Source organism: Fringilla coelebs, assembly GCF_963513975.1.
Source record: "Fringilla coelebs genome assembly, chromosome: 5".
NCBI lineage: Eukaryota > Metazoa > Chordata > Aves > Passeriformes > Fringillidae > Fringilla > Fringilla coelebs.
Window position 1 is genome coordinate 63798473 of NC_140033.1, and position 23108 is coordinate 63821580.

The 23108-nt window shown below is 39.6% G+C and overlaps 1 protein-coding gene across 1 annotated transcript; it reads right to left on the bottom strand.

The window, feature by feature from the left end:
- Positions 1 to 427: 427 nt before the first annotated feature.
- On the bottom strand, positions 428 to 20329 carry NT5DC3 (5'-nucleotidase domain containing 3). Its single transcript, XM_084206791.1, is given in 15 exon segments — positions 428 to 3162; positions 3164 to 3395; positions 4468 to 4532; positions 4892 to 5032; positions 6212 to 6298; positions 6637 to 6718; positions 7721 to 7822; positions 7963 to 8065; positions 8300 to 8360; positions 9642 to 9779; positions 11380 to 11470; positions 13627 to 13682; positions 14160 to 14234; positions 17066 to 17250; positions 20118 to 20329. Coding segments are annotated over 15 exon segments (1650 nt in total). The 5' UTR covers positions 20320 to 20329; the 3' UTR covers positions 428 to 3132.
- Between the last annotated feature and the right edge of the window lie 2779 nt (positions 20330 to 23108).

Consider the following 23108-nt stretch of genomic DNA (forward strand, 5'->3'; position numbering starts at 1 on the left):
CAGCAAGAAAAGAAAGGTTTTCTTTCTGGCAGCAGTAACATCCCCCCAGTCTACAGGGGCAGGAGGGAAGCCCAGGAAAGCTTTAGTTATCTCTGGGAACTATCCCAGCAGACATTCCCTCAGAACAAGGCAGGGGGCAAATCCAGTGTTGCTGATGCAGCTATTAAGCACAAGGAAGGAAATATAACACGTAAATACACATTCAGCTGGATGAAACAAACATACAGTCAATTTCCTCAACTCCCTCCCCTGTCCCCGTACACAAGCCTGCTAGTTTTCAAGACTTTAGAAAACTGAGAACACAAACTTAAACACACACATCTAGGAGAGCTTTCCCCACAGAATTTTGCAATTGATACAATTCATGTTCTTTCCTTCTCCCCAGTCAATCAAAATATTAAGGCTCACAGAGACCAGAAGATAAAGTCCAAGCATTTATTTTTTGTAATAATCATTAAATATTTTTATCACCAAAAAAAAAAAAAAAAAAAGCTCCACAATTCATTAATCTCTTTTTTTACTGACAGGCTATTCAGCTCTGTGTTTTCTATAGACCAGAACAAAAACTTTTTCTTGCTTTGGTGTTCAAATGAACCATACTCCAAAATTAGTACAGAGATACTGCCCATTAAACATGCCTAAAAATCTCTTTGAAATCAGTAGCATAAAGTTAAATTGAGCAATGCAGAAAGTGTCAAGGTGAAATCATTAAAAAAATGCAAGGCATTTTTAAAAGTTACAAAGCAGCACTTTAGCACTGAAAAATAAATAATACATTTGAATATTCTCACTTAAATTTATATTATAGATAGTTGGGTTGTTTTAAAGAAACATAACCCTTCAATAACTTTTTTTCATGCAACATTGTCTATTTCAACAAGTCATGCAATATAAACAATATTTTACTTCAGCTGGCTGTTGCAACATAGCTTGGTAGAGAAGTTTGATTTCTAACTGAAGAGAAAGGAAGGGTGAGAGAAGAAAATCTTAAAACAAAACATGCATTATGTGCATAATATAACCATCCAAGCCAATTAAACTGTTCCTGCTTAACACAGGATGAATGTACAGTGGTTTGGGTGGGTCTTTTTTTTTAAACAGTGCATTGAAATCTCTGGAGCATGAGAGGTGCTCCACACACATAACACCAAGTTCAGTTGAAGCTGAGCATTAGGATAAAGAACTGAAGGCAAATCAGGATATTTCCATCTTCATATTTCATTATCAAGTTATGCTATATATTTCTTGCACAGCCCCACCAAGTCAATGCCTGATGCAGTCAAACTAACTTCCTGTAACACATTATTTTTTTTATTCCAGCAAAACATCAGGACAGTCAGATGAACTTACTCATTTCAAGTATATTCATCTGTTTAAACACAGGGGTGTTTAAATCACACACTTCAGTCAAGTTTGAAATAGGAGTATAGGAAAATCATAAAATCTAAACCACCTCTGAGAACTTCGTACTGATTTCAAGCATACAGGAAAACTACTTACAAAATTGTGCAGGCTAAATTACAGTACATTCTTTACTTTGCAAACATGCTTTTAAAAACATGAAATATACTGTATATGAAATTCAATCCAGGTACTTGCACATATAGACAGGTTAAAAAACAAACAAACAAACCAAACCAGAAAACTTTTGGTCAACAAAAGTTTGTTTGCCTCCAATCATGATAGAAAGCAAGTGATATCCCAAAATGAATACCAAATGCTATATGTTTTGTTAATCACATGCTTTTAAAAACCAAGCCTTTTATAACTAAAATTTGAAATTATTAATTCTATTATGCCTTCTAAAGTGGCTGGGGTGGGAAGCACCACTTTAAAAAACAAACATTTCCTTTGGATTCAGAGAAAGGAAAAAATTCTTATCTAAAAACAACTATATAGCAATTCTATAAAGTGCCTCTTTGAGGAAATACATCAACAGATGTTTTCCTTGTGCAAAATAGACATTTTTCAGCTCAAATCTTTGAAACACATATGCTACCCAGAGTCTGTGTTCATGCATTACCTTCAATAAAACTTCTAATCTATACCAAAACTATTTTTCTTTATTCAAAATGTGTACCGCTCCTAATTTAGCTTTCAGGGCTTGAGCTAAAAACATGTCATCAGAAAACCCTGGGTTTCTCATATCTTAAGGGTTTCTCATTTCTTAATTCTTCCTCTAAGTCCTTTTCCCATTGTGCGTGTTTACTTTTGACTCTAGAAGTCCATTACTGAAGGCTATATGAAATACATTCTCTCCTAGGGAACAGCACTGCCACGTTGCATACCACTGGAATAAGACACTGTTTAAAATCTTTAAAAGCAGCATTTAGGATCAAACTGAAGCTTGATAGAGATCTGTCGGCACTTTGAAATGCAAAATCTCTTGAAACTACTATTATTGGAGAGTGGATACTTGAAGTGTTCTGAAACTCAAAAAAAAAAAAGGTACCTAAAAGTTAAGAGAAGGAAGCTGAAGCAGCCCAAGCTACTGCAAGTTTCTATTTTAGGCTCAGGTCCACCTGCAGCCAAGCACAGACATGGCAAGAACAGAAACTGCACAGACAGGAGAAAGAGCCCAGGAGCCTGAGCCCAGTGCAGCAGAGCCAGGACAGGACACTCCAGCCCTCGACCCCTCAAAGGTAAGGCTCCGTCTGTAGCAGCAAGGAAAGGTAAAAAGTGTGACCATCCTTCTCATCTCACCCTAAGCTGGTTACTAACTTGTACCACTGAATTACTAATACTGCATTTAAGCTCCTCCACGCCACAATCCATTGCAGGCTCCAGCTGGAGTGCTGAAAAGGGGCAGAAGAGAGAGTCCTGGCATTTCTTTGTAAACCACAAGGCTGCAGATCAAAGTTTTCAATGAACAAGCTAAAACAACCACCCCAGAACAGCAGCAGTCCTCTCCCTCCAATGGCCCACTACTAGCTTGGCAGTCCATCATCTCTTCTGTGTGTAACAGGAGTTTTCACATGTCTGAGCAGGAGAGAACCAGGTACAAAGCTTATGAGAATAAGTATGAAATACATATAAACCAAAGTAACAGACATAAGTGACTTAAATAAAATGCACGTACATTCAAGAAAACCAACAGATATTTGTCCACTTTAGAGAACATCTACCAAGAGTTTATTTGATCTGAACTGTCTCTTGTAGGAAAAGGTATTCTGAATGTACCAGTGCACAGCTGGTCTGACCAGCCAGGAAGTTCATGCTGCAAAGGAGTCCTTCTTGGATAAAAGGTGTAATCAGGTTCATAGTTCAAGAGACAGCTCAGTGATGCCATGTAGATATCTGCAAACCTAGAGAGACGTCTCAGGAAGTAAGTTGGATTCTCATCAGTTCTGAATATGCTTCCAAAGTGTGCATTGAAGAAGTTCCTGTTCATCTCCCTGTCCCCCAGAAAGAGAAAAAGACAGAGAAGTGAACAGACCTGCACCAGCTGGCATCCATAACCTGAAGCAAACAGATCCTAAAACCTGTTCTATGCATTAGTCTCTTGCCATTGTTCTTCAAAACACTAAAATGTGCCACAGAAGTTTTTCACCCCTTACACATATACAACCCAGGTCTAGAAAACACAGCTATGAAGAGCTTCACAGATCTCCCACTAGAGATAAGTTGCTTCTGACATCAGAAACATGACATCTCAAGCCTTCTTTTCTAGGAATTGTGAAAGAAGATTTTTGTCTTTATCTAAATATTAATGACATTCAATGTTCCAAAGATAAAAGACTTCTTAAGAAAAGGCAAAGATTTGACTTAATGCACACAAAAAGCTTAAACACATCTTGGAATTAAGTTCTGGGCATTAGTCACTGCCAAGTATCATTCCCATTTCATTTATTCCCACATTTCTGGAGAAGGCTGCTGGTGGTACAGCTGGCCTTGAAAACTGTGCACTTCACACCCCCTGCATTTAGGGATTTCTCCTTCATGATAGTAGATTATTAGGACTTCTAGCCCTATTACCTAACTTTATGATAAATCCATGCTAAATCCAACTTAGAGCAGAGCTCAGCTTCTATGTATTCTAAGATGTGTTACAAGCAATCTGCAGAAATCATGTAAAAAACCTGGTAAAGTGACCTAAGCCTTGACAAAGAAGTACAGTTTTTATTCATGCAGAAGCTGTGTAATCAACAGTGACACCTGAACACAGAGGGACAGAAAAATCAAAGTCAGAGGGAAAGGGATTTGATGAGATGTTACCTTTACACACAGAAAAGTTACATCTCTTCTAAAGACAGGGAAAAAGGGTCCACATGTACAAAGTGTCAGAGGGGAGAAGAGCTGCCCAAATGACAGGTAGAATATTGCTTCAAAAATATTTTATAATATCTGTAACTACCAGGGAATATAAACCAGGGATGGAAAGAAATTGCAAAGAAACCTGTGGAAGATACTGCACAGAGCCCTTGGCCACCAAAGCATACTGCAAATTCTTCATCCCCTGTGTCTTACCTCATTTCCTTTCTTTCCTTCTTCCATTCTTCTAAGATCATTTGGGAATCAGGATCACGGTGAACCTGAAATGAAAGTATGGATAACCTGTAACTAAAGATAACTCTGTAAATAAACCTTTCTCTTAATAAATCCTTATCAGCTAACAAGATATGAGCAATAATTCAGAGATAAGTATACAGAATTTATCCATGTGCATTTTAAACAACCAAAAGCAGGAACTGATCCAGGCTGACCAGTGGAGAAAGGGGACAAGATGTTGAGACAAGTCCTATTAACTAACCACACAAATAACTGCATTTATCTACAGTCCAACTCTTCAGCGAGACTGAAAGCACTTGCAAAGATCAATGTCCAGCATTTAGAAACTTGGCTGGATCCCTCTGGCTCTCCAGAGCTGATTACACACACACAGAGCACAAACCTGCATGTGTTCCAATAATCCTGTCAAGGTTTGCAGCCAGGTCATGGTTTGAATGTACTTCTCTGTGTTCATGATTTTAATCTCCGATCGTAACTCTGGAATAATCGCACCAGTGCGCCAGCCATGCTTCAGGGTCAAGTCCTATTTACCAAGAATTACAAAATACAGATATTAGTCTTAAAAAGAACTACTTAAAAGAAAAGAATCTGACTATTGTTTATCCCAAAGCAGCACTAATTTAACTGGTTTTTATGTACAAACAGAAGTTTGAAACAGTGGGACTTAACTATGCCAATGGACAATAGAATTTAATTTCAGATTAAGCATCAAATCCTACATTTTTGAAGAGAGAGAGATGAAGAACACATAAGCACTTGCAAATAAACACTTATTCATTAGGTTTAAAACAAACAGCAGGAAATGCCTCTGTAGAGAGCTCTGCTGCTGCCAGCAGTACCTGGAGGAACTGTATGCTGGGTTTGTGCTGGTTACCCACACACCCAGCTGACAGAAGGCTACAACCAGGAGCTACTCAGGCTGCTCCTGACAGGTACAACACAGGGCAGCTGCCACCTGTGCTCTCCTCTCCACTGGGCCAGAGTAGAACAGGGCTGCATCCTCCTTCTTGGCCCTCATTGGGTGCCCTTCTGAAGCACCCAATGTTACTGTTCTTTTTAAAAGCAGACTGAGGGAAAAAGGTTATCATCTGCTGCTGCTGCTGAAACACCTTACAAAAGCTTGGAGTGGAAAAGTCACGTTCAGGCATTTAAAAGGAATCAATTACAAAAGAGCCAAGTGGTGCTCACTTACCCTAAAGTAACAATTAACAGAGCATTTGTTCATAAGGTGGCAAAAAAAAAAAAAGCCTGGAGAGTGGGGATACAAATCAGAGCAAGATCTTGGGAAAAACATTCACAATTAGTGAGAGGAAGATTGACTCCTACATTCAAAACAGAAGTTCATTCAGCTTGTCATCCAAGTCAGGCATATCCTGTACATTTGGATATCTGTGTTTACTCTCTAGTACATCTGACATAATCAGTATCAGGATCAGGAATACAACCTCACACATTCCTGACCACAGTTAGTAAACAACTTAAATGTTACAAGTCAGGTGGAAAATATGGTTGGCATTTTACAGCACCAAGGTTCCTTGCTGAAAAAAAAAAAAAAAAAAAGCAATATGGCTTAACAACCAATTTTTTTTGTATTTTAAAATATCACATGAAAGCATGTTACATTGAGTAACTGCAGAGGAAGAGAGGAAAACTAACAGAAAGCCTCATCTTTTCTCTGATTTTGGAAAAGCAAACTACTTACTGCCAAGTCACTGTATATGTGGTCACCAAAGTAGAGAACCTTAGAGCCCCGCCAGCCAGTAAGCTTCAAAAATTCATACAAGTTACCCTGCAGAAATAATGACACAGTCATTGTAGCAGCATGTGACTTGCACCTTCACAGGCATGAAAAAGGAACTTAGTACACCACTAATAATATTTCATAGCAAAAATCTTGTCCTCAGTTTATACACTATGAATCCCAAATTTTCCAGGTGATTTCAGTGATAGGAGCACTTCAAGAGACATTGACATACAATACCAACAATGAATTTGTACAATTTCAGACGTTAATATAACTCTCTTAAAGAATGCATCTGTATTTTAGAAACCTTTATATCCAAAGAAGCTTGGGATTCCAGGAAATAGGTATGAAATTTCAACATAAAGAATCTATTGAAAGCATACCTGTTTGTATATCTGGCCTTTCTGCAGCTTATGAATCTTGTCCCAGAGCAAGACTCCCCTTTCAGTCACCTTCCGAAATGGTCTAAAATAGACATGCAATTGTTATGCTGCTGTAGGAATCCTGAAACTTCTTATTAGGAAATTAAAGTAGCATTAAAATTATTCATCTCTCAAAAGGAAAAAAAAATCTCTAGCATCTGAATTTTGTAAGAGAAAAAGCAAAGCTCCAAAACTTCTACTTTAACCAGTGAAAAGCCATTGCTTTCCAGTATGCCTATGACATTATAAACATAGTTTGAGAACAACTGCTGAGAAGTAAGGCAGGGACCCCAGGCAGAAGGGAAGAAACAGCACGAGTTGTCTGCCACTAAGGAGGAGAGAGCACAAAAAAATAGATGTGTAAGACTCTTGCCCAATCCCTCAGTTTGCACACCTGGACAAGTGAAGATGAGAGAGCACAGGACTGGGGCCAAGACATATAGCAAAGATCTTTTTAAAATCAAATGCAAAAAGTAAAGGGAAAATAATGCCATCTCCCTCTATCTTACTTTCAAATCATAAGCACACATAAAGGAACAGGTTTTTTTCAAGGGTAAAAGTAGGGCATACACACTAGAGATGTGTTTACTTAATCACAACTAGTCCAAATATTTCAGTCTGTCAGCCAGCCAGATGTCTTTTAAATATCATGTGTGATGAAAAAAAAAAAAAAAAAAAAACAAACCCAGAAGCAATGGAAGACATTTCCAGATAAGGGTCTGATTTGAAAGGGATCAAGACTTCTCAGGTTTATTAGGAAAGAAGCACACCTCACCAGCATGCAAATAAGAAGTTAAAAATGGCTTCCGTGGCCCTAAGTCACTCCAGTGCACCTATGACAGCTCCTAGAACTTTCTTAGGCAAAAAAGGGTAAATATTTAGACTTCAGCATTGGGTGTTGCTCCATTTTGTAATGACTTTACCCAGGATTTCATAAAATATGACTTCTTTTTACATTGCAGACAAAGGAAAATATTTCCTAACACACTTCGCAGCCTTATATAGAAGAGCTGCTTGAATCATTCTTTACTGACTAAACACCCACCTTCGCTTATCATTGAAAAAGTTTGGTTTTTCAGCCTGGACAATGACCACATCAAAGAGATCCCTCCAGTCCTTGCCAACAATGAATTTCATGCCTTTGTCCCTAAAAAGGACAGAGAAATATTAACAATTAACTGTAGCAAGGTGCAGTTGTCTGTGCAATAAAATGAATTATACTAGAGAACCTCATCTTCCCCATTCTTTACAAACGCATAGTTAAAGAGCAAACAACTGCTCACGTACACAAAGCTGCTGGGACTGTTTGTGATGAGAAACATCTTCTTGCCATGATCAGCCAGCTTTGCTAACACTGCACGAGTTTGTTCAGCATAGCAGATGTATTTCTCTGTGAGGATTGGGGAAAACACAGCATTAATTGAGAAAACTCTTGAGAAAAACTTTGTATGCATTCAACCAAGAGCTCAGAACACGAGGTTATGCTTAAATACACCTTTGACAAGTGGGAACAAGTTGATCAAATTTTAGAAATTTAAAATTTGTAATCTTTAAATATGGAAGCCAGAAAAATCATATACTATCAGTAAGAAAAGCTTTGATAGATTATACCATTAGTACTTACCAATATCTGCTTCAATTGCTCTGTACATTATTCCTTTGATATGAACATCCCTGATTGAATCCTGTGAGGAAAGCAATGAGCAGTAAAGAACTTCAAATTTTCTAGTGTTCACCAAACAGCAACAGTAATTTGTTTTTAAAACAACTCATTTCCCAACACTTCCAATTTTACAGAAATGCCATGTAAGGCTCAATATAATTATATATAAGTATGTGTGTATATCCATATCTATGATGTCACCACTAGACTAAGACTAAGCTTCTCTTCTGAGAAATTAACTTTATAATTTTGGGAAGTAAACTATATAGCAGAGGGGCACTTTTACATAACTGTCAAAGGTTGCTCAGGAGGGTGAAGTGAAAGCCCTCTGCAGAAGCAGAGTCATCACAGATTTCTAGCGACCTTTTGAGTAGAACACATTACTTTCCCCTTCCAAAAAAAAAAAACTGTATATATTACAGATCTTAAATGATAATAACTCACAAACACCCTGATTATTTACATAAGAAATTTATGAACAGATGAAAGAAGTTAAATGTCTGAACAAAGTACTTATAAGGCACTCTGGAGGTATTTAACAGCTCTCCTGAGCCAGCTCTGCACCAGACAGCTTTGTTTAAAACAGTGGTAGTGCCATTTTGCTGCTTACTCAGGGTATGTCCTCAAAACCCTCAAAAAATACCACTATAGGGTTTCCAAAATGCTTGTAATGCTGAATAGTACAGAAATTTCTCTACATGCTTCAGAGAAACCACAAGCACTGGCCTTCTCTGGTTACCTAACCATGACATAAGATTATCTCCCCGGCAGGACATGCTGAGGAATCAAGAGGGTCAAATTACTCTAGACTAGTACTAGAGCTTATCTGGAGGAGGAAGAGAGATGAACAGGGAAAAGAGACAGTTCAGTAGTATGAGATAGCAAATGATTGTACACTAGCCAAAATGAAAGCTCCAAACTGGAATTCCCTATAGCCTCTTATATTCCCTATAACCTAGTAAATCCCTAATAGTGAGAAAAAAGATATGTTGAACAACAATCAAAAGAACTTTTATCACCTTACAAGATCTTCTTCACTTTCCCCTATTCACCCCTCAAACCCACAAAAAGAGCAAAATTCCTAGAATGTCAGCTTTCAAATCAATTACAGTTCATTCTTTTCCAAACGCTACCTTAATTTTACTTATATTTTTATGGTTGCATACCCATAATTACTCTGTACTAAACCTCAAGTGAGGGATTTCACTGAGGGAAGCACAACAGGTGAAAGCTTCCTGAAGTGCTCACAGAAAAGACACACAAATGTACAAGTTTATCCAAACCTTCAAAGCTTAACATCTACCTTGACATCTTTGTACAGATGAACAGGTTCATAGTCTATGTTGTTTTTCAGAAAATATTCATTCACACAAGAAAGGAGTGTCATTTCTGGCAAGGAAAATATATCCATGAATTGCTTCATTGTATTTCCTTGTGAGCTCTACAGTGGGAAGAAAAGGAAAGAAAAAACAAAATCAGGTATTTCCCAGATTAGAACACTTTCATTTGTTCAGTATAAACACTTCAGCTTCATTGCAGATACTCAGCTTTTGCCATCCCTCTTCACAGGGCTAAAGATTGTTTTTCAACTAAGACCTTTAATAAAGTTATCTCCAACAAAAGTGTTGTGATTAATTCCTCAAATAAATCCAAATCATTACCCTTAAGAATGGTATTTTAATTCATAAAAACAAGACAGTGCTCAGCTAAAAGCCTTCACTTGAAGTCTGCAATTCTGCAAATAAGAGGCAGTGATGGATGAGTTTGATGGGTTTTGTAGTATGTGGAATACTAATTAGGATTGCAAACCAATTTACCTCCTCAAAATGAGAATAAAAAGATGTAAGGATCTACAATAACTAGCACAGTAACAGAGGAAGAGATTTCTAGTCTGCAAAAGCTGTTGTAATAACAATAGTTATGTTTCACAGAAGTAGAAAATCTCATTATATAACAGCAAACACAGCCCAAACACCTCCCAGTAAAAAGGGAGAAGCAAGAAGCTCAGGATCAGAGTAACAAAGAGCAGAGGCTGCAAGGGGCTTCTGGAATTCATCTTGTCCAAGCCTCCTGCTCAAGCAGGGCCACCTGGAGCCAAGTGCCCAGGACCTTGTCCAGATGGCTCCTGAGTACCAACAACAGGGACTCCACAGCCCCCTGGGCAAGCAGCCTGGGCCACTGCTAGGTCAGCCTGACAGCAAAGGAAGCATTTCCTAATGGTCAGAGGAAACCTCCTGTGTTTCAAATTGTGTCCCTTGCCTCTCGTCCTGCTGCTGTCCTTTCTAAGATCAAGAAGTATAGATCTAAACAGACCAAGGCATCCCACTGGGAATGCCAGAGTGATAGTCACAACTGATGCAGAGACTAGATCCAGGAATTCTAAATTCAGCTCCTTAAACAATAAAATGTTCCACATCACAAAGAAGGGCTTTTCATGTCAACATGAAATTAACATCTGGACATTAAAAGGGGTGAAATAAACTTGGCTTTTTAGCAAAAAAGTCAGCTTCACCCTTCATTTGGGAAAGAGGAAGCAACCCACCAGAGGAAAACAATCAACTTTATTGGCAAAGTTTAGGATTTAACATAGAAGTTTCATCTTTTATCACTCATCTTTTGTCAAATCCTCTTTGACTCTGCCAGGTTGCATGCAGGAGTTGCCTCCATACATTTACTTGCTGCTATACCAGCTAAGCCATCAGACCACCAGGAAAAAGTAAAGTACATGAACCAGATATGGTTCATTTGCCAGCCTTTATCAGAATCTGTGTGCAACACTGAGCAAGTCACTTGATTTTCTGTGTTCTACCACTCTGTCTGTATGACTTGATAAGGGAACAGTCAAGAGAAAAAACTACAGCAAGGAAGAGAGAGAAAAGCAATTTGTCACTTTTGATGGCAAATTTCCCATATAGCATTAAAGTCAATCAGATATTGAGAAAATATAACTGCTACTTATATAATGAGAACAAAATTTAAACACCACCACCCTCATGCTAAAAAAAACCTCACCCAATTTTAAGACCCTTTTGTGGTTTTACCTTTCCATAAAAGTCACTCATTTGCTCTAAAGGGACATGGGAACCATCATACATTGCAATGACTTCTTCATCTGGAACAACACTGAGGCCTCTGGAAAAAAACATTAGCTTTAGTTGAAAAGTCAGATTAAAATTTTCAAGTAATCACCAAACCCTGACAGATTACCACTTAGATCTGGGTCTTATTAAAACCCTAATAATATCACATGAACATTTGTGTTTTTAACTTAAAACAGCACCTTTCCTTACCAAACAAGTAACTTTTTAACAGACTCATGCACACAAAACACATTCCAATTTTAAGTCCTTTCTACTTTCTTATGGGAAAAGAGCTTATTAGTGCCCATTAAAGCAATGCCTCAAGGGGGTTTTTAAGAAGTGGTTAGAACTTCCAGTTTCTTAACACAAACTAATTCCTCATGCTGCCTTTTCTTTTACACAGCACTGATGATATGATAGTGCTTAAACCAGATTATTCTGCAGCATGACCTTGAAGATTTAAGGGAGTGAAAAATATACACAACCTTCAACTAATTTCTTTTTAAATGTATGAACACTTCAGTTTCCCAAAATTTAAAACTATTTGAAGGATGGTTGATAATTAAAACATTCAAATAAAACAACAAATGGGGAAGAAGGAGATAACATTTCCTTAGCATTTATCAACTATTAAGAGAGTACAGGCTTTAGTTTGATTTTGAATGTTTACAGCATCAATCATCTTGCACTACAGCATCTAAAAGACTGCAGGCATGAAAAAATCCTCACCAGAGGCCACAGAAGTGCTGATATTTTACTAAGGATTAAAAAAACCACAAATGCAAACCAGATTCAGCTGGTCTCCTTTTTCCAAACCTACTTAATAATGTTTTGCAGCCTTGTAAAACAGACAATTATTTCTGTGCCTCCCTTTCTTGGTCTGACCAAGAAGAGCTGCCAGCATTAAAATAAAAATAAATTAATTCACAAGCCTAGTGCTTTCAGTGCTTAGAGTCCACACCAGCTTTGCAGTGGAAAGGACGATACATGAACTTCCTCAGGGTTCCTGTGGGGGCAGAATCCTACATTAACCAGCTCTTTTACTGCACTTCTGTCTCCACACACCAATTGGGACACAACTCTGAGCTGTGGCTGGCAGAACTCCAGCATTCAAGTCAGTCTTGTGCACCAACAGAGCAGATAATACTTGGGGTTTGTAACACACACAGTTCAGCATCACCCCCTCCACAGCAAGCACAAAGAAATGCAACCAAAATATAAACCAGATACCAAGTAACACCACCTGAACAGAAGAGGTACCTTCTGGTTTGCAGACAGCTATGCCAGCTATTTGAATACTGCTAGAGAAAGCACTTGTGCATCAGCAGCTCCTTAAGCACAATTAAGAGAGGACAATGTCAAAGGCACAGTGGGGAGATGACTGCCTAGGCAAAGCTGTAGATTACGTTTATCACAGTCTCACAGTCCTGGCACAGTTCACAGTGCAGCTGTATAACCACACATCATCTTGACATCAGCTCTCATGGCCCTCAGCCTCTTTTTTCCTCCACCTGCAGCACAGGTGTTTGAGGAAACAGCATGAAGGTCTGATGCAAACCATCATTTCCAGGTCACATCCCCTTCTGAACCCAAATTTGGGTGTTCTGTCCCCATGGTGGGTGGGGGAACACAACTAAGAGTGCAACAGAATAAACCTGGGTAAAAGTCTTTTTGCCCAATGACTTTAAGAAAGGTGACCTGGCTTCTTGTCTAATTTAAAGTCTGATGTCAAGTGTGGTGCAAGTTGATGTGTCCAGACTTAAAAGCTCTATGCAAACACAGCAGCACCTCTCAAGTGTCTCCACACCCACACCAAAGTCATGCTATCAGGTACCCTGTGACAATTATTTACATAGAAAGCAACAGCAGAGAAGTCATCAGGGTATTTTTAGATGTCTTTCAGCACAATTTCACAGCCGGAAACAAAGTGAGTCAGCACTATGTGACCAACCAGCCTGCCAATTCTGCCAGGGCTGATCTGGGGAATCAGCTGGGCTGGATCAGGCAGTGGATGTGTACACATCTGTGTGTACACACAGAGATGCAAAGAAAACCCCTTCCAGCAAGGCCACGAGGCTCATTCATGTCTGTGGTCATCAGGGCCCAGGTCCTGGTAAGAATCCAAGCTGTACACTAATAAATGCAGTTAAAAGAAACAAAAAGTAAAAGCACACATTGTTATTATAAAGAAAAAATAACTTTACGCACCTGTAAACCGTTCCTAGCTGAATATAATGAAAAGCATCGATCTTCATTAATAATGCCTTGCAAGTAGAAACAAAAAGAAAATTTTTATCACTTCAACTATTAGACATGAAATTACAAAAGTCAAAGCAACTTTATCTACAACCTTTCTGCCTCAAGAATAACTGAGCACTCTCCTTGCAAGATCCTTCACAGCTTCTAAAATACTTTTATCAATGACTTTTACCTAGTTTTATCCTGTTACACCCTAAGTAGTCTTTTCCCCACCCACCATAAGGACAAAATGCCCAAAATATGATCTACTTAAGGGCCATTTAAAAAAAAATTATTATTCTTATTGATGATGTTAATAATAATAATAATAACAGTAATAATAATAACAATAATAATAAAGATTGCTAATAAAGAGAAAAATATGAAACAAAATCCTTACACATCAATGCAGAGTAAAAAGTTAAAAGGCTTAAAAGCTCTCTTTATTTTTTTGGCTATGTTCTCAGCACTACATAACTCATCAAAAAGTTATTTATACATACCCGATGCACATCATAATGAAGCCCTCTGATGGCAAAATTGGGATCATAATCATATTTTCTTATTTCTGCAGGATACTAAGAAAAAAGAGCAATGATTTGATTTTAAAACCATATTCAAAACAGTAAAAATTGCTTCTGCAGAATTTTAAAAGTCTAAGTTTTCTATGCTTCTCATTTGCTGTAATCATTTAGGAGAATTTTTCATAGGCTGGTGAGATTTGCAGAAACATATGCCTGCAAGACAAGTCAAACATTTTTCCAAAATCCAAAGTCATTGTTTTAAATCTAAGGCCATCCTGGCATCTGAAGTTGGACATCCAGATAGTCTAGTGATTACCTTTGAACATTAGCCTCTTGTTCAAAAAAGTTAATTTAATATATTCTTAATACATTCTTCATACATTAAAAAATTTATTTAGAGATGTGCATGAACTGAATGTCTGTCATGTACTCTTCCCTCAGGTTCTTTACATATAGTTAGTTAGCTCACTCCATTATATGGTGTGAGCTGTACTCTTAACATTTTTCAGTACAAGCCCATTATCAGACAACTGTAATTTTGTTCTGCTGTAAACACAGGTTGCCAGGAAAAGAAACGTCAGGTGCATGTCTTAGGCTAAGGGCTTTGTTCACTTGTTTTTAAAGGGTGAAATACTTCAGTGGTTTCAACAAGGCCTGAGAAAATTATAATTTCTTTGATTAAGACACTGAAAGGCAGTCCTTCATTCTCCTCCCACAAGTTACAGCAACCTTAGAACCAGACATTGTTTTTCACCCTCTCTACAAGAGTCTCCATACATATAAGGCTAATTTACAAGCCTTCAGGGGGATAAGTGCATTAGGCAGCTTCAAGAGAGCCTCTAGCTACTTTATTAAGAAATAAACTGTAATTTCACCCCAAAGTTCTTATCTTGCTGAAGAGGACTTTCTCAGCAACTGTTGTAGATTGCATTTGTACTGAATACAGTCCTATCACCCCTACACTAGCACTTCCAGAAAACGTGAGGCAGGCTACGGATATGAATGAAGAACAGCATCAAAAGCCTACAGACAGCTTGGAAGAGGCACAGGTTTGGTCAGGGAACACGAAGCAGAGACACAAGGGAAATCCTCAGGGAATGATACAGAATGTGATCAACTAAAAACTATCATGGCACTGCACGTGCCCCAAAGCAACCACATCAAGAATGTACAATAAAATTTATTTCTGACTTTATCAGATTTCCACATACTTGACTTGCTACTTTCATTTATTCTACTGGGAAGCTGTCTTTTCAGACACATGCCAGTACATACCAACTTACCCTGGCATATAAATCAAAGCTTCCTTGCAAACCAAACAAAAAAATGATAGAAATGGTACTGTTTGCTTACCCCAGTTTTGGTAGGGACAAATATAACTGGACTAAAACAGCAGTCCTGATAAAAAGGCACAAGGCCTGCGCATCAGGAAAGAAATGAACCCAGGAACAAGAGCTTACACAGAACACTTGCTGCCACCTTTGTGATTAGCACTAAATTGATGTTTATTCTCTTGGACAATTCCTTGCTTCCTACACTGCATTTTGCAATTTTTTCCTGTATTACCTCCCACTGCCATGAGCAAAATTTGCCATCTTTTGGGTTTACTGTGGCAGTCATAATGACCATTGTCTAGAGGGTCTTTTTCTAATAGTAAAGGCAAAAAATATATCAACAGTACAAACAGATAAATTCCAAAAGGAGATAATTTCAATAAGCTGTCTCAAAAAGTAATTACAGCTTTGTTTAGTAGAACTCAGGAGATTTTGATCAAGACAAACTGGAAAGCTAATGCCCCCCAAATCCATTCAAATAGTAAAGCAGAACACCATTAGAATTTTTGTCTACAAGAATTAATCTTGACTCCTACAGTAACATGGGTTTTTCCCATGAACCATGTAGCTTTAAAAATGTATATTTACACATCCCACAGAAACTGCTATCAAGACATGCCAAAATTGCAGGGGGATAAAGCTGTGTATGCTTGTAGCACCCATGAGGTTTTGATTGCTCTCCCAAGGATATTTATAGGTGTTTATAAATAGCTCCTAACCTTTAGATTCAAATACGAAAGTAGAATAACACCACGCATTCAGATTTAGGTTGTATAAAAATACACAAGCAGCTTTATTAACATACTCCATGGACTTTCTGTCTTTTCCTTTCCCGCAAGTCCTACAGTTTAATTAATTTTGCTTCTTTTAGTCCACAGATTATTTTCAGTCTTTATCCCAGAAACACCTTCAGTTTCCTCAGCCACCCATCTCCCCCTCCACTTCCCAACACACGGGAGCTTTTCCCATCCCCAAACCAGACAAGAAGCAGCTCCAAACTGCCTGGATGTCAAGTTGTCACCAATGCAAGAACAGTGCTTGGAGAGGCAGGAGGGCAGTGCTCTGACCTGAACACTTCCCTGTATCCAGGCTCTGATCACTGTACACACTGCCCCTTCAGCCAAGGCAGCCAAAGTGCCAGGTATACACAGAGCACATCACAAGCCCTCAGTGCAATTAAAGCCCTGCTGTGAAGTCCGGCTAAAAATATTTCATAGGGAAATTAATCACTGCACTCAAGCAAGGGATGAAACACAATAATGGTGACTTTTAAGCTTCTTATTTATTAATGTGACTCCAATAAATGACAATCAGGAATGAAAAACAAACTGCACACCCACATTAAAAGACGAGACAAATATCCTTAACAGACTGTTCTCTGCTCAAAACTGCAGCTGAGAATAAAACAGGGCTTCTGTTGTGAATATCTAGCTGTTGTACAAAATGTGCTATAAGGGAACACATGAAAAGATGATTCATGCCTCTCAGTCAAAAATCATTTCTTATACCCTTTATTCCTAAGTGCATTGTTATTCCATTAATTTTACTTACCCGATGCTCATTAATAAGAAGATCTCGAGCAGCATTGAATATGAGAGTGTGCAGATGTTTAGAATAAAAGACCAGGGTGTAGTCGTAATCAAAGCCATAAATTTCAATGTCTGACAGGCTCATTTCATTGTTTGAAAAAATAGCATCTGGATTCAGCATGTTACTCATAATTGAAGGAACCAACTCTGTGAACAGGGGAGAGGAAAAAAAATTATAGCAGTCTTGTACCTTTATTTAAATAAAGACATAGAAATCCATTAGCAATTGCCAACTCAATATATGATGACGGAAGCTATCAAACTAATTCACACTAACCACCTAGTTGTTAACAATATGATGCTATTGAACATACTGTCCCTAACTTGTCTTGGTGATCCATAAGTTTTATTCCAAGTAAGCTTTTCTCTGCAGTCCAAGTTTGAAGAGAAGATGCATTTTGGCATGTTGCTTATCAGAGAACACCAGACATAATTTTTTGCTAGCTCCATTAACACATTTATTATTGTTTTTGAACATGAATTTGGAGTTGAAGAATATTATTATACTATTACTACTACTAGTCTAAGAGCCTTGTTTTCTGCTCCCATTACTTGGTCCAGCTCCTGCCCCTGAAGCAGAACTGATATCGTTCTAATTTGGTATTGCTTTAATTTTTGCTTCACCATTTCAAGGTTATCACATTAATAAATTTTAGCTCACATAAATGAACGATACGTGACTGTGTACATAACTATTACATACACATTGTTATGCTTATTAACCTCCCAGAGAATCAGAAAACCAAAAATATTCTGCTTATTTTCTACACAAACACACAGAGTGTGCAAAGCACTTCCATTTTTAAGAGTATGTTTCTGTTGATATTTGACTTAAAAAGTATACTGACTGAGAAATTAAAACTGTGATATAGTAAGTAACTTAAGGACCAACACCAATGTCAGTACTAAACACTGAGAGTGTTTATATTTCTTGTTTACAAAACTTGAAAGAGCAACATTAGGAGGTTAAACTCTACTCTCCTGGCAGCATTAAAACATGAGCGTGCTTTCCTTCCTTCCTTTCCATATACTGTCTTTATACTCCAGACTTCCCTACCAGTGGTAAAAAAGGGGAACATTAATCTTAAACCTGTGCTTAGAAAGGAGAGTTTTAAAGGAAATATGCTTTGTTTGGTTACTTTCCATATAAGTTTAAAAGGAATTGACCAAGCTTCTCTCAAAACTCTCAGCTCTGAGGCAAGATCCCTACACACTACACCATTGAAAACATCTCAACAAGGCAGGTAGATGTGGGGGCTTCAGATCCAGACACCCAAGTCTTTTAATTTTTAAGAGGGAAAAAAACAAATTCACTAGGTTTAATTCCAAACTTCAAATAAAGCCCAGCAATCAAATCAAATACAATTTGACATGCTACAGTTAAGGCAAATATTCCTACTATATTCCTATTCCTCTGCAGAAAAGGCCATGGAGCATTCAATTAACTTGAAATCACAAGCACAGTTTTTAATCAACTTCCAAAATCACATTATAACACTCGCTTCTATATTAGAAAGTAGTTTTTCAAATGCCAATTGTGCAGCTTGGTGAGTCAACACTTGTTTAAAAAATAAAGATATTTATGTAGCTATATATAGATAAAAAGATACTACAGCTGAAAACCAGCTTGACTGGTGGCTGTCTGAAAACAGACAATATGAACAGTTGGCAGCTATTAGACATTCTGGCCAGTAGACAGCATCACAAGTGCTATAAACCTTGGGTCAGAAAACAGAAGAGCCTTCTAGCCTTGTCATCTCAACATCCTAACTGAAATATCATATACTTGAAGCCATTGGGTGACTTGCTTGTAATATAATAGCCTGAAATATTCTAGAAGCAGTTGCCAGCTCACACCCACTGACCAACTTATTTTCTCACATTACCCTACCCCAGCTCCTAAGAATTATTTGGGTGTGGTTTAGAACAAGAAAAAGTTAATTCCAAAAACAGGAAAAGAAAAAATAGATTCAAAATAAAATGCACTTCCCTTCTTCCTATCCCTTATCTCACCCTCCAAAGCCCACAGACCTCTCTTGAGATCGCTAACATAGCTTTTAATTTCATTTCTGAAATGCTGACGCTATTCTACATTCACAAACACTTTGCTTGCACACAGTGCTGTGAAGTCCCAGTTCACATTCAAGACTCCTAAGTGCAAGAAAACACAATAATTTCTTTCTTTATAGGCAAAAGAAGCAAGCTAAAGCACTATCCATTGCCAGTACGGGACATGCTCTCACCCATGGCATTACAGAAGACACTGCCTCTTTTTCTTTCAGCTCTCTGAAAAGACCACGCTTTCAAGCAAGTATTATCTTGGTAATTCTCTTCCCATCGGAGCAAGGGCAGAAGCAAGCATTTTGCTTGCTTTTTCCCTCAGCTTCTTGCCTGGATGGGCTGAAGACCAGGGCTTCCCAAAGTCATGTATGTACCGTGAGCATTTCATAATGCCTCACATAGCGTTATGATGGAACCATACGCAAAATTAAGACTCATCCAAAACTTCACAGCATTTCAACTTTTTGGAAAAGCAGTCTATTTCAGAAGGGTTGCGTTGTGTATATATATACCAATCAATGAGATGACCAACTTCTCGATTTTCTTTCTACGTTTGCTGTCCTACACTCAACACACCTCCAAAACCTGCCACTTTGCCCGGCCCAAACCGCGCTGCCCCAAAGGCGCTCCGAGAGCCGCGGCCCCGCACGGGCGATGGCGTGAGGGGCTCAGCGCTCCTCCGAGGGGAGGGCGAAGGGGCTGCCGCCTCCACAGCCCATGCCCGGCTGGCCGGCCCCAGCACCCACCGGCTGAAGCTCTCCCCGCGCTGCCGCTCCGGCCCTGGGCACATCACGGCAGCCGGAGCCGGTGCAGGACGGACCCGCGCCCCGGCCCCCGGACCCTTCCCGCTCCCGCACAGGCTTCGCCCTTGCTCCACTCCCAGCCGCCACCACGGCTCCGCTCCGGCCCGCTGAGGGGGAGCCGCGCCGCTGCCGCCCGCGGGCGCCGCTCACCCTTGGTGACCCTCTTGGCCTCCTTGTAGCGCGACCACAGGTAGCTCTTCATGTCGGGCGACGGCTGCTGCTGCTGCTGCTGCGGGGCCACGGTGCAGAGGGGAGCGGCGCCCGCGGCGGGCAGGACGCGGCCCCGCCGCCCGCCCGCGCCCGCCCTGCCCGCCGCCAGCAGCGCCCGCGCCGCCACCGCTGCCGCTGCCATGCTCCGCGCTCAGCCCCGCCGAGCCGCTCCGCCGCCGCCGCCGGCTGAAGTCACTTCCTTGGGCCCCGCCTCGGGCTGGAGGCGGGCCCGGCCCCGCAGGTAGCGGCGGGAGGCCGGGCTTGGCCAGGCCCCGGCGCCCAGGAGCGTTGCCTGAGGAGCGGAGCGCAGCCGGTGCGGGCCCGCGGGCTCAGCCGGGGTGGCCGGGCCCCGCGTGTCCCATCTGCCGTCCCGAGGAGGGAAAGCAACGTCCCCCCACCCACCGGCATGGGCAGCGTTTAATCTGCGCTGCTGAGCCAGGCCAGGGGCAGCTGCCTTGGGAGCAAACCCCGACCTCGTGGCGCTGCTGCCCTTCAGGGCTCTGCTGTGCTCGGAGCCGCCTGGGGTTCTTTCACCACAAACACCGCATCAACAGCAAGCGTTTCCTTCTCCAACCCGCTCGCACTTCCCAAGTACTATGTACACCTGCTTACATCTGTAACAAAACAAGCTCGTAACACAAGCTGCAAGTAAAATGCACAGACGTTCTGTTGCTGTTTTGAGGCCCTCATGTCCCTGTGAAGCACTGACCACTGATAGCTGTAGACCCTGGCAGTCTTAAGAATTTGAGCCATATCTTGGAGAAAAAATAAAAATTAGATGATGCATGGATGAAGAAGAGCCAGACCAGACCACTGCTGCAGTGAACTGGTTACAACTCCACATGAAGAATTCCTGGTGTGTTCAGAAACTTTTTACAACCAAAGGAACATATTCTTTTTCCAGTACAGTAAACATTGAATACAATTTGTTCTTATTTCAAGGAGATCTACATAACCCATTGTCACTTATGTCTGGAAGTTACTCAGCCGTTTATCACCATCCATAAAAAGAAAAAAAAAAAAAAAGCAATCCTATACAAAACTGAAGGATTTCAGACAAAATGCTACTTTTTTTTTTTTTCACAAAGAATGACTCTCACCTTGTTTTTACAGGCAAAACCACAACCAACTGAAAGAAAAATAATCAACTTTGGATTTCAAATTCTGTCAGTAGCTATGTGCTCTGTACTTCCAACCAAGGCTGAATTCTTGACTGATAGTACAATTATTACAACTGAGATTTCCAAAAGTCTGATATCCTTAGGACTTCCCAGGCTTGGTTATAGGTGGAGACCAAACACAGCTTTCAAAGTTCCTCCATTATCCTTTATGTTAATTGCATTGTCATTTCAATATGTGATTCTGGTAAGCATCACTAGAAATCCATCACAATAAATTCTGGGAACATGGAGAGAACAAGATCATTAATATTTAGAAAACAGAGAAGGTGAGATGAAAAACAGCCTCCTAGAGAATTACTAACCTAGTATTTGCCTTCCTTGGTGTTCCTAGCGTGAGAATATTTTTGCAGCAGACAAAAAGAAAACTCCATTTAACTTTCAGCATCAGATTATCCATGTACAACTACAAAAAAATTGAGTCGTCTATGAAATTACAAGACTTGGTAAAAGTAATTTTGAATTTATGGCATAGTTCTAGAGTATTGTAGGTATTCTTGTCAGCCTGACTCTTCATCACCTTCCACAAAACAAAAATGTATAATAACTGGACAGCTTTTTAAATCCAGCCTATGTGTTAATTAATCCCACATACAATTCAGTTGAAATTAATGGAAAAAGTCTCATTGTTCTTCTCCTGAGCACAGCTTAGCCTGGTCTCCAAGTCCCAAGACTATAAATACTGTGAACAATAACCACTTTGGTAGGTGAGGCATTCTCAAGGAAGAATTACAAGAACTCCTCTGAATAATACAAGAAGGAGTAGTAATGAAGACAATAGTTCCAGCAGTCAATGTGTTCACACAGGTGTTTGCTTGTTGTTGCTGCCATTAGCAGTAAGAGGATACTGCAGAGACAGGGATTTATGTTCCCTCACTGTGATACCAGCATCAAGATGTTAAAAGTCTAATAGAAATCTGGAAAAAGACAATATAGTGCTCTGTAGCACTGAGTCATGCCTCAAAACCTCAAGGCTTTAAATCTTCACATTCATTTCTTTTTTAAATTAATCAGACTAGAATGTTAATACTTCTGTTTCATCTGCAAGCACGTGCAAGACAAGATGTGGAAACTATTCTTGGTGGTAGAAATCCCATCTTTGCTGCAGGCAGTTTAGGTCCCCAGATAACCAGGACTAACCAATTAAAAAATCATTTTCCCACATATCAGACAAGCTGTATTTTCTAAGGCTTGATGTATGCAATACAAATAGAAAGAAAAGTTGTTTTCTATATGTGATTCTGTTAGCAAAGACAACTTCCATGGGGTGTTTTGCCAGCAAGTTATTCTCACAAATCAAACTAATCCCTACGTGTTAGCAGTGAGACTAGAGACAGAACTAAAACATGAGGTAATGGTGTTTAAAAATAAGTTGTTAAACAACTCAACTTCAGACAACTCTGTTCTTTCCTGTGTCTGCTGGTCTCCAAGTAATGACTCAAATACTGGAAAATATGTGATAATGTAAACTGGTATGAAGGAGCACACGTGGAAATTAATTTGTCTTTATTTGGGGTCCACATCACTTCTTCCAATACTTAAATCAGCTTTTATTTAACCGGTAGAGAACATGCAGAAATAAAGGATGTCAACTTCAAGAAGTTTTTCTGAAATGGCACGTAACAGTCCTGCAGGCTAATATTAGATTAAATACCTCTGAATCAGATCGGTCTGAGTGATCCTAGAGATGACTGTGATGACACAAGAGAACCCAGACTTTCCTTCATTTTATTGCGAACGTTGACCACTCCTG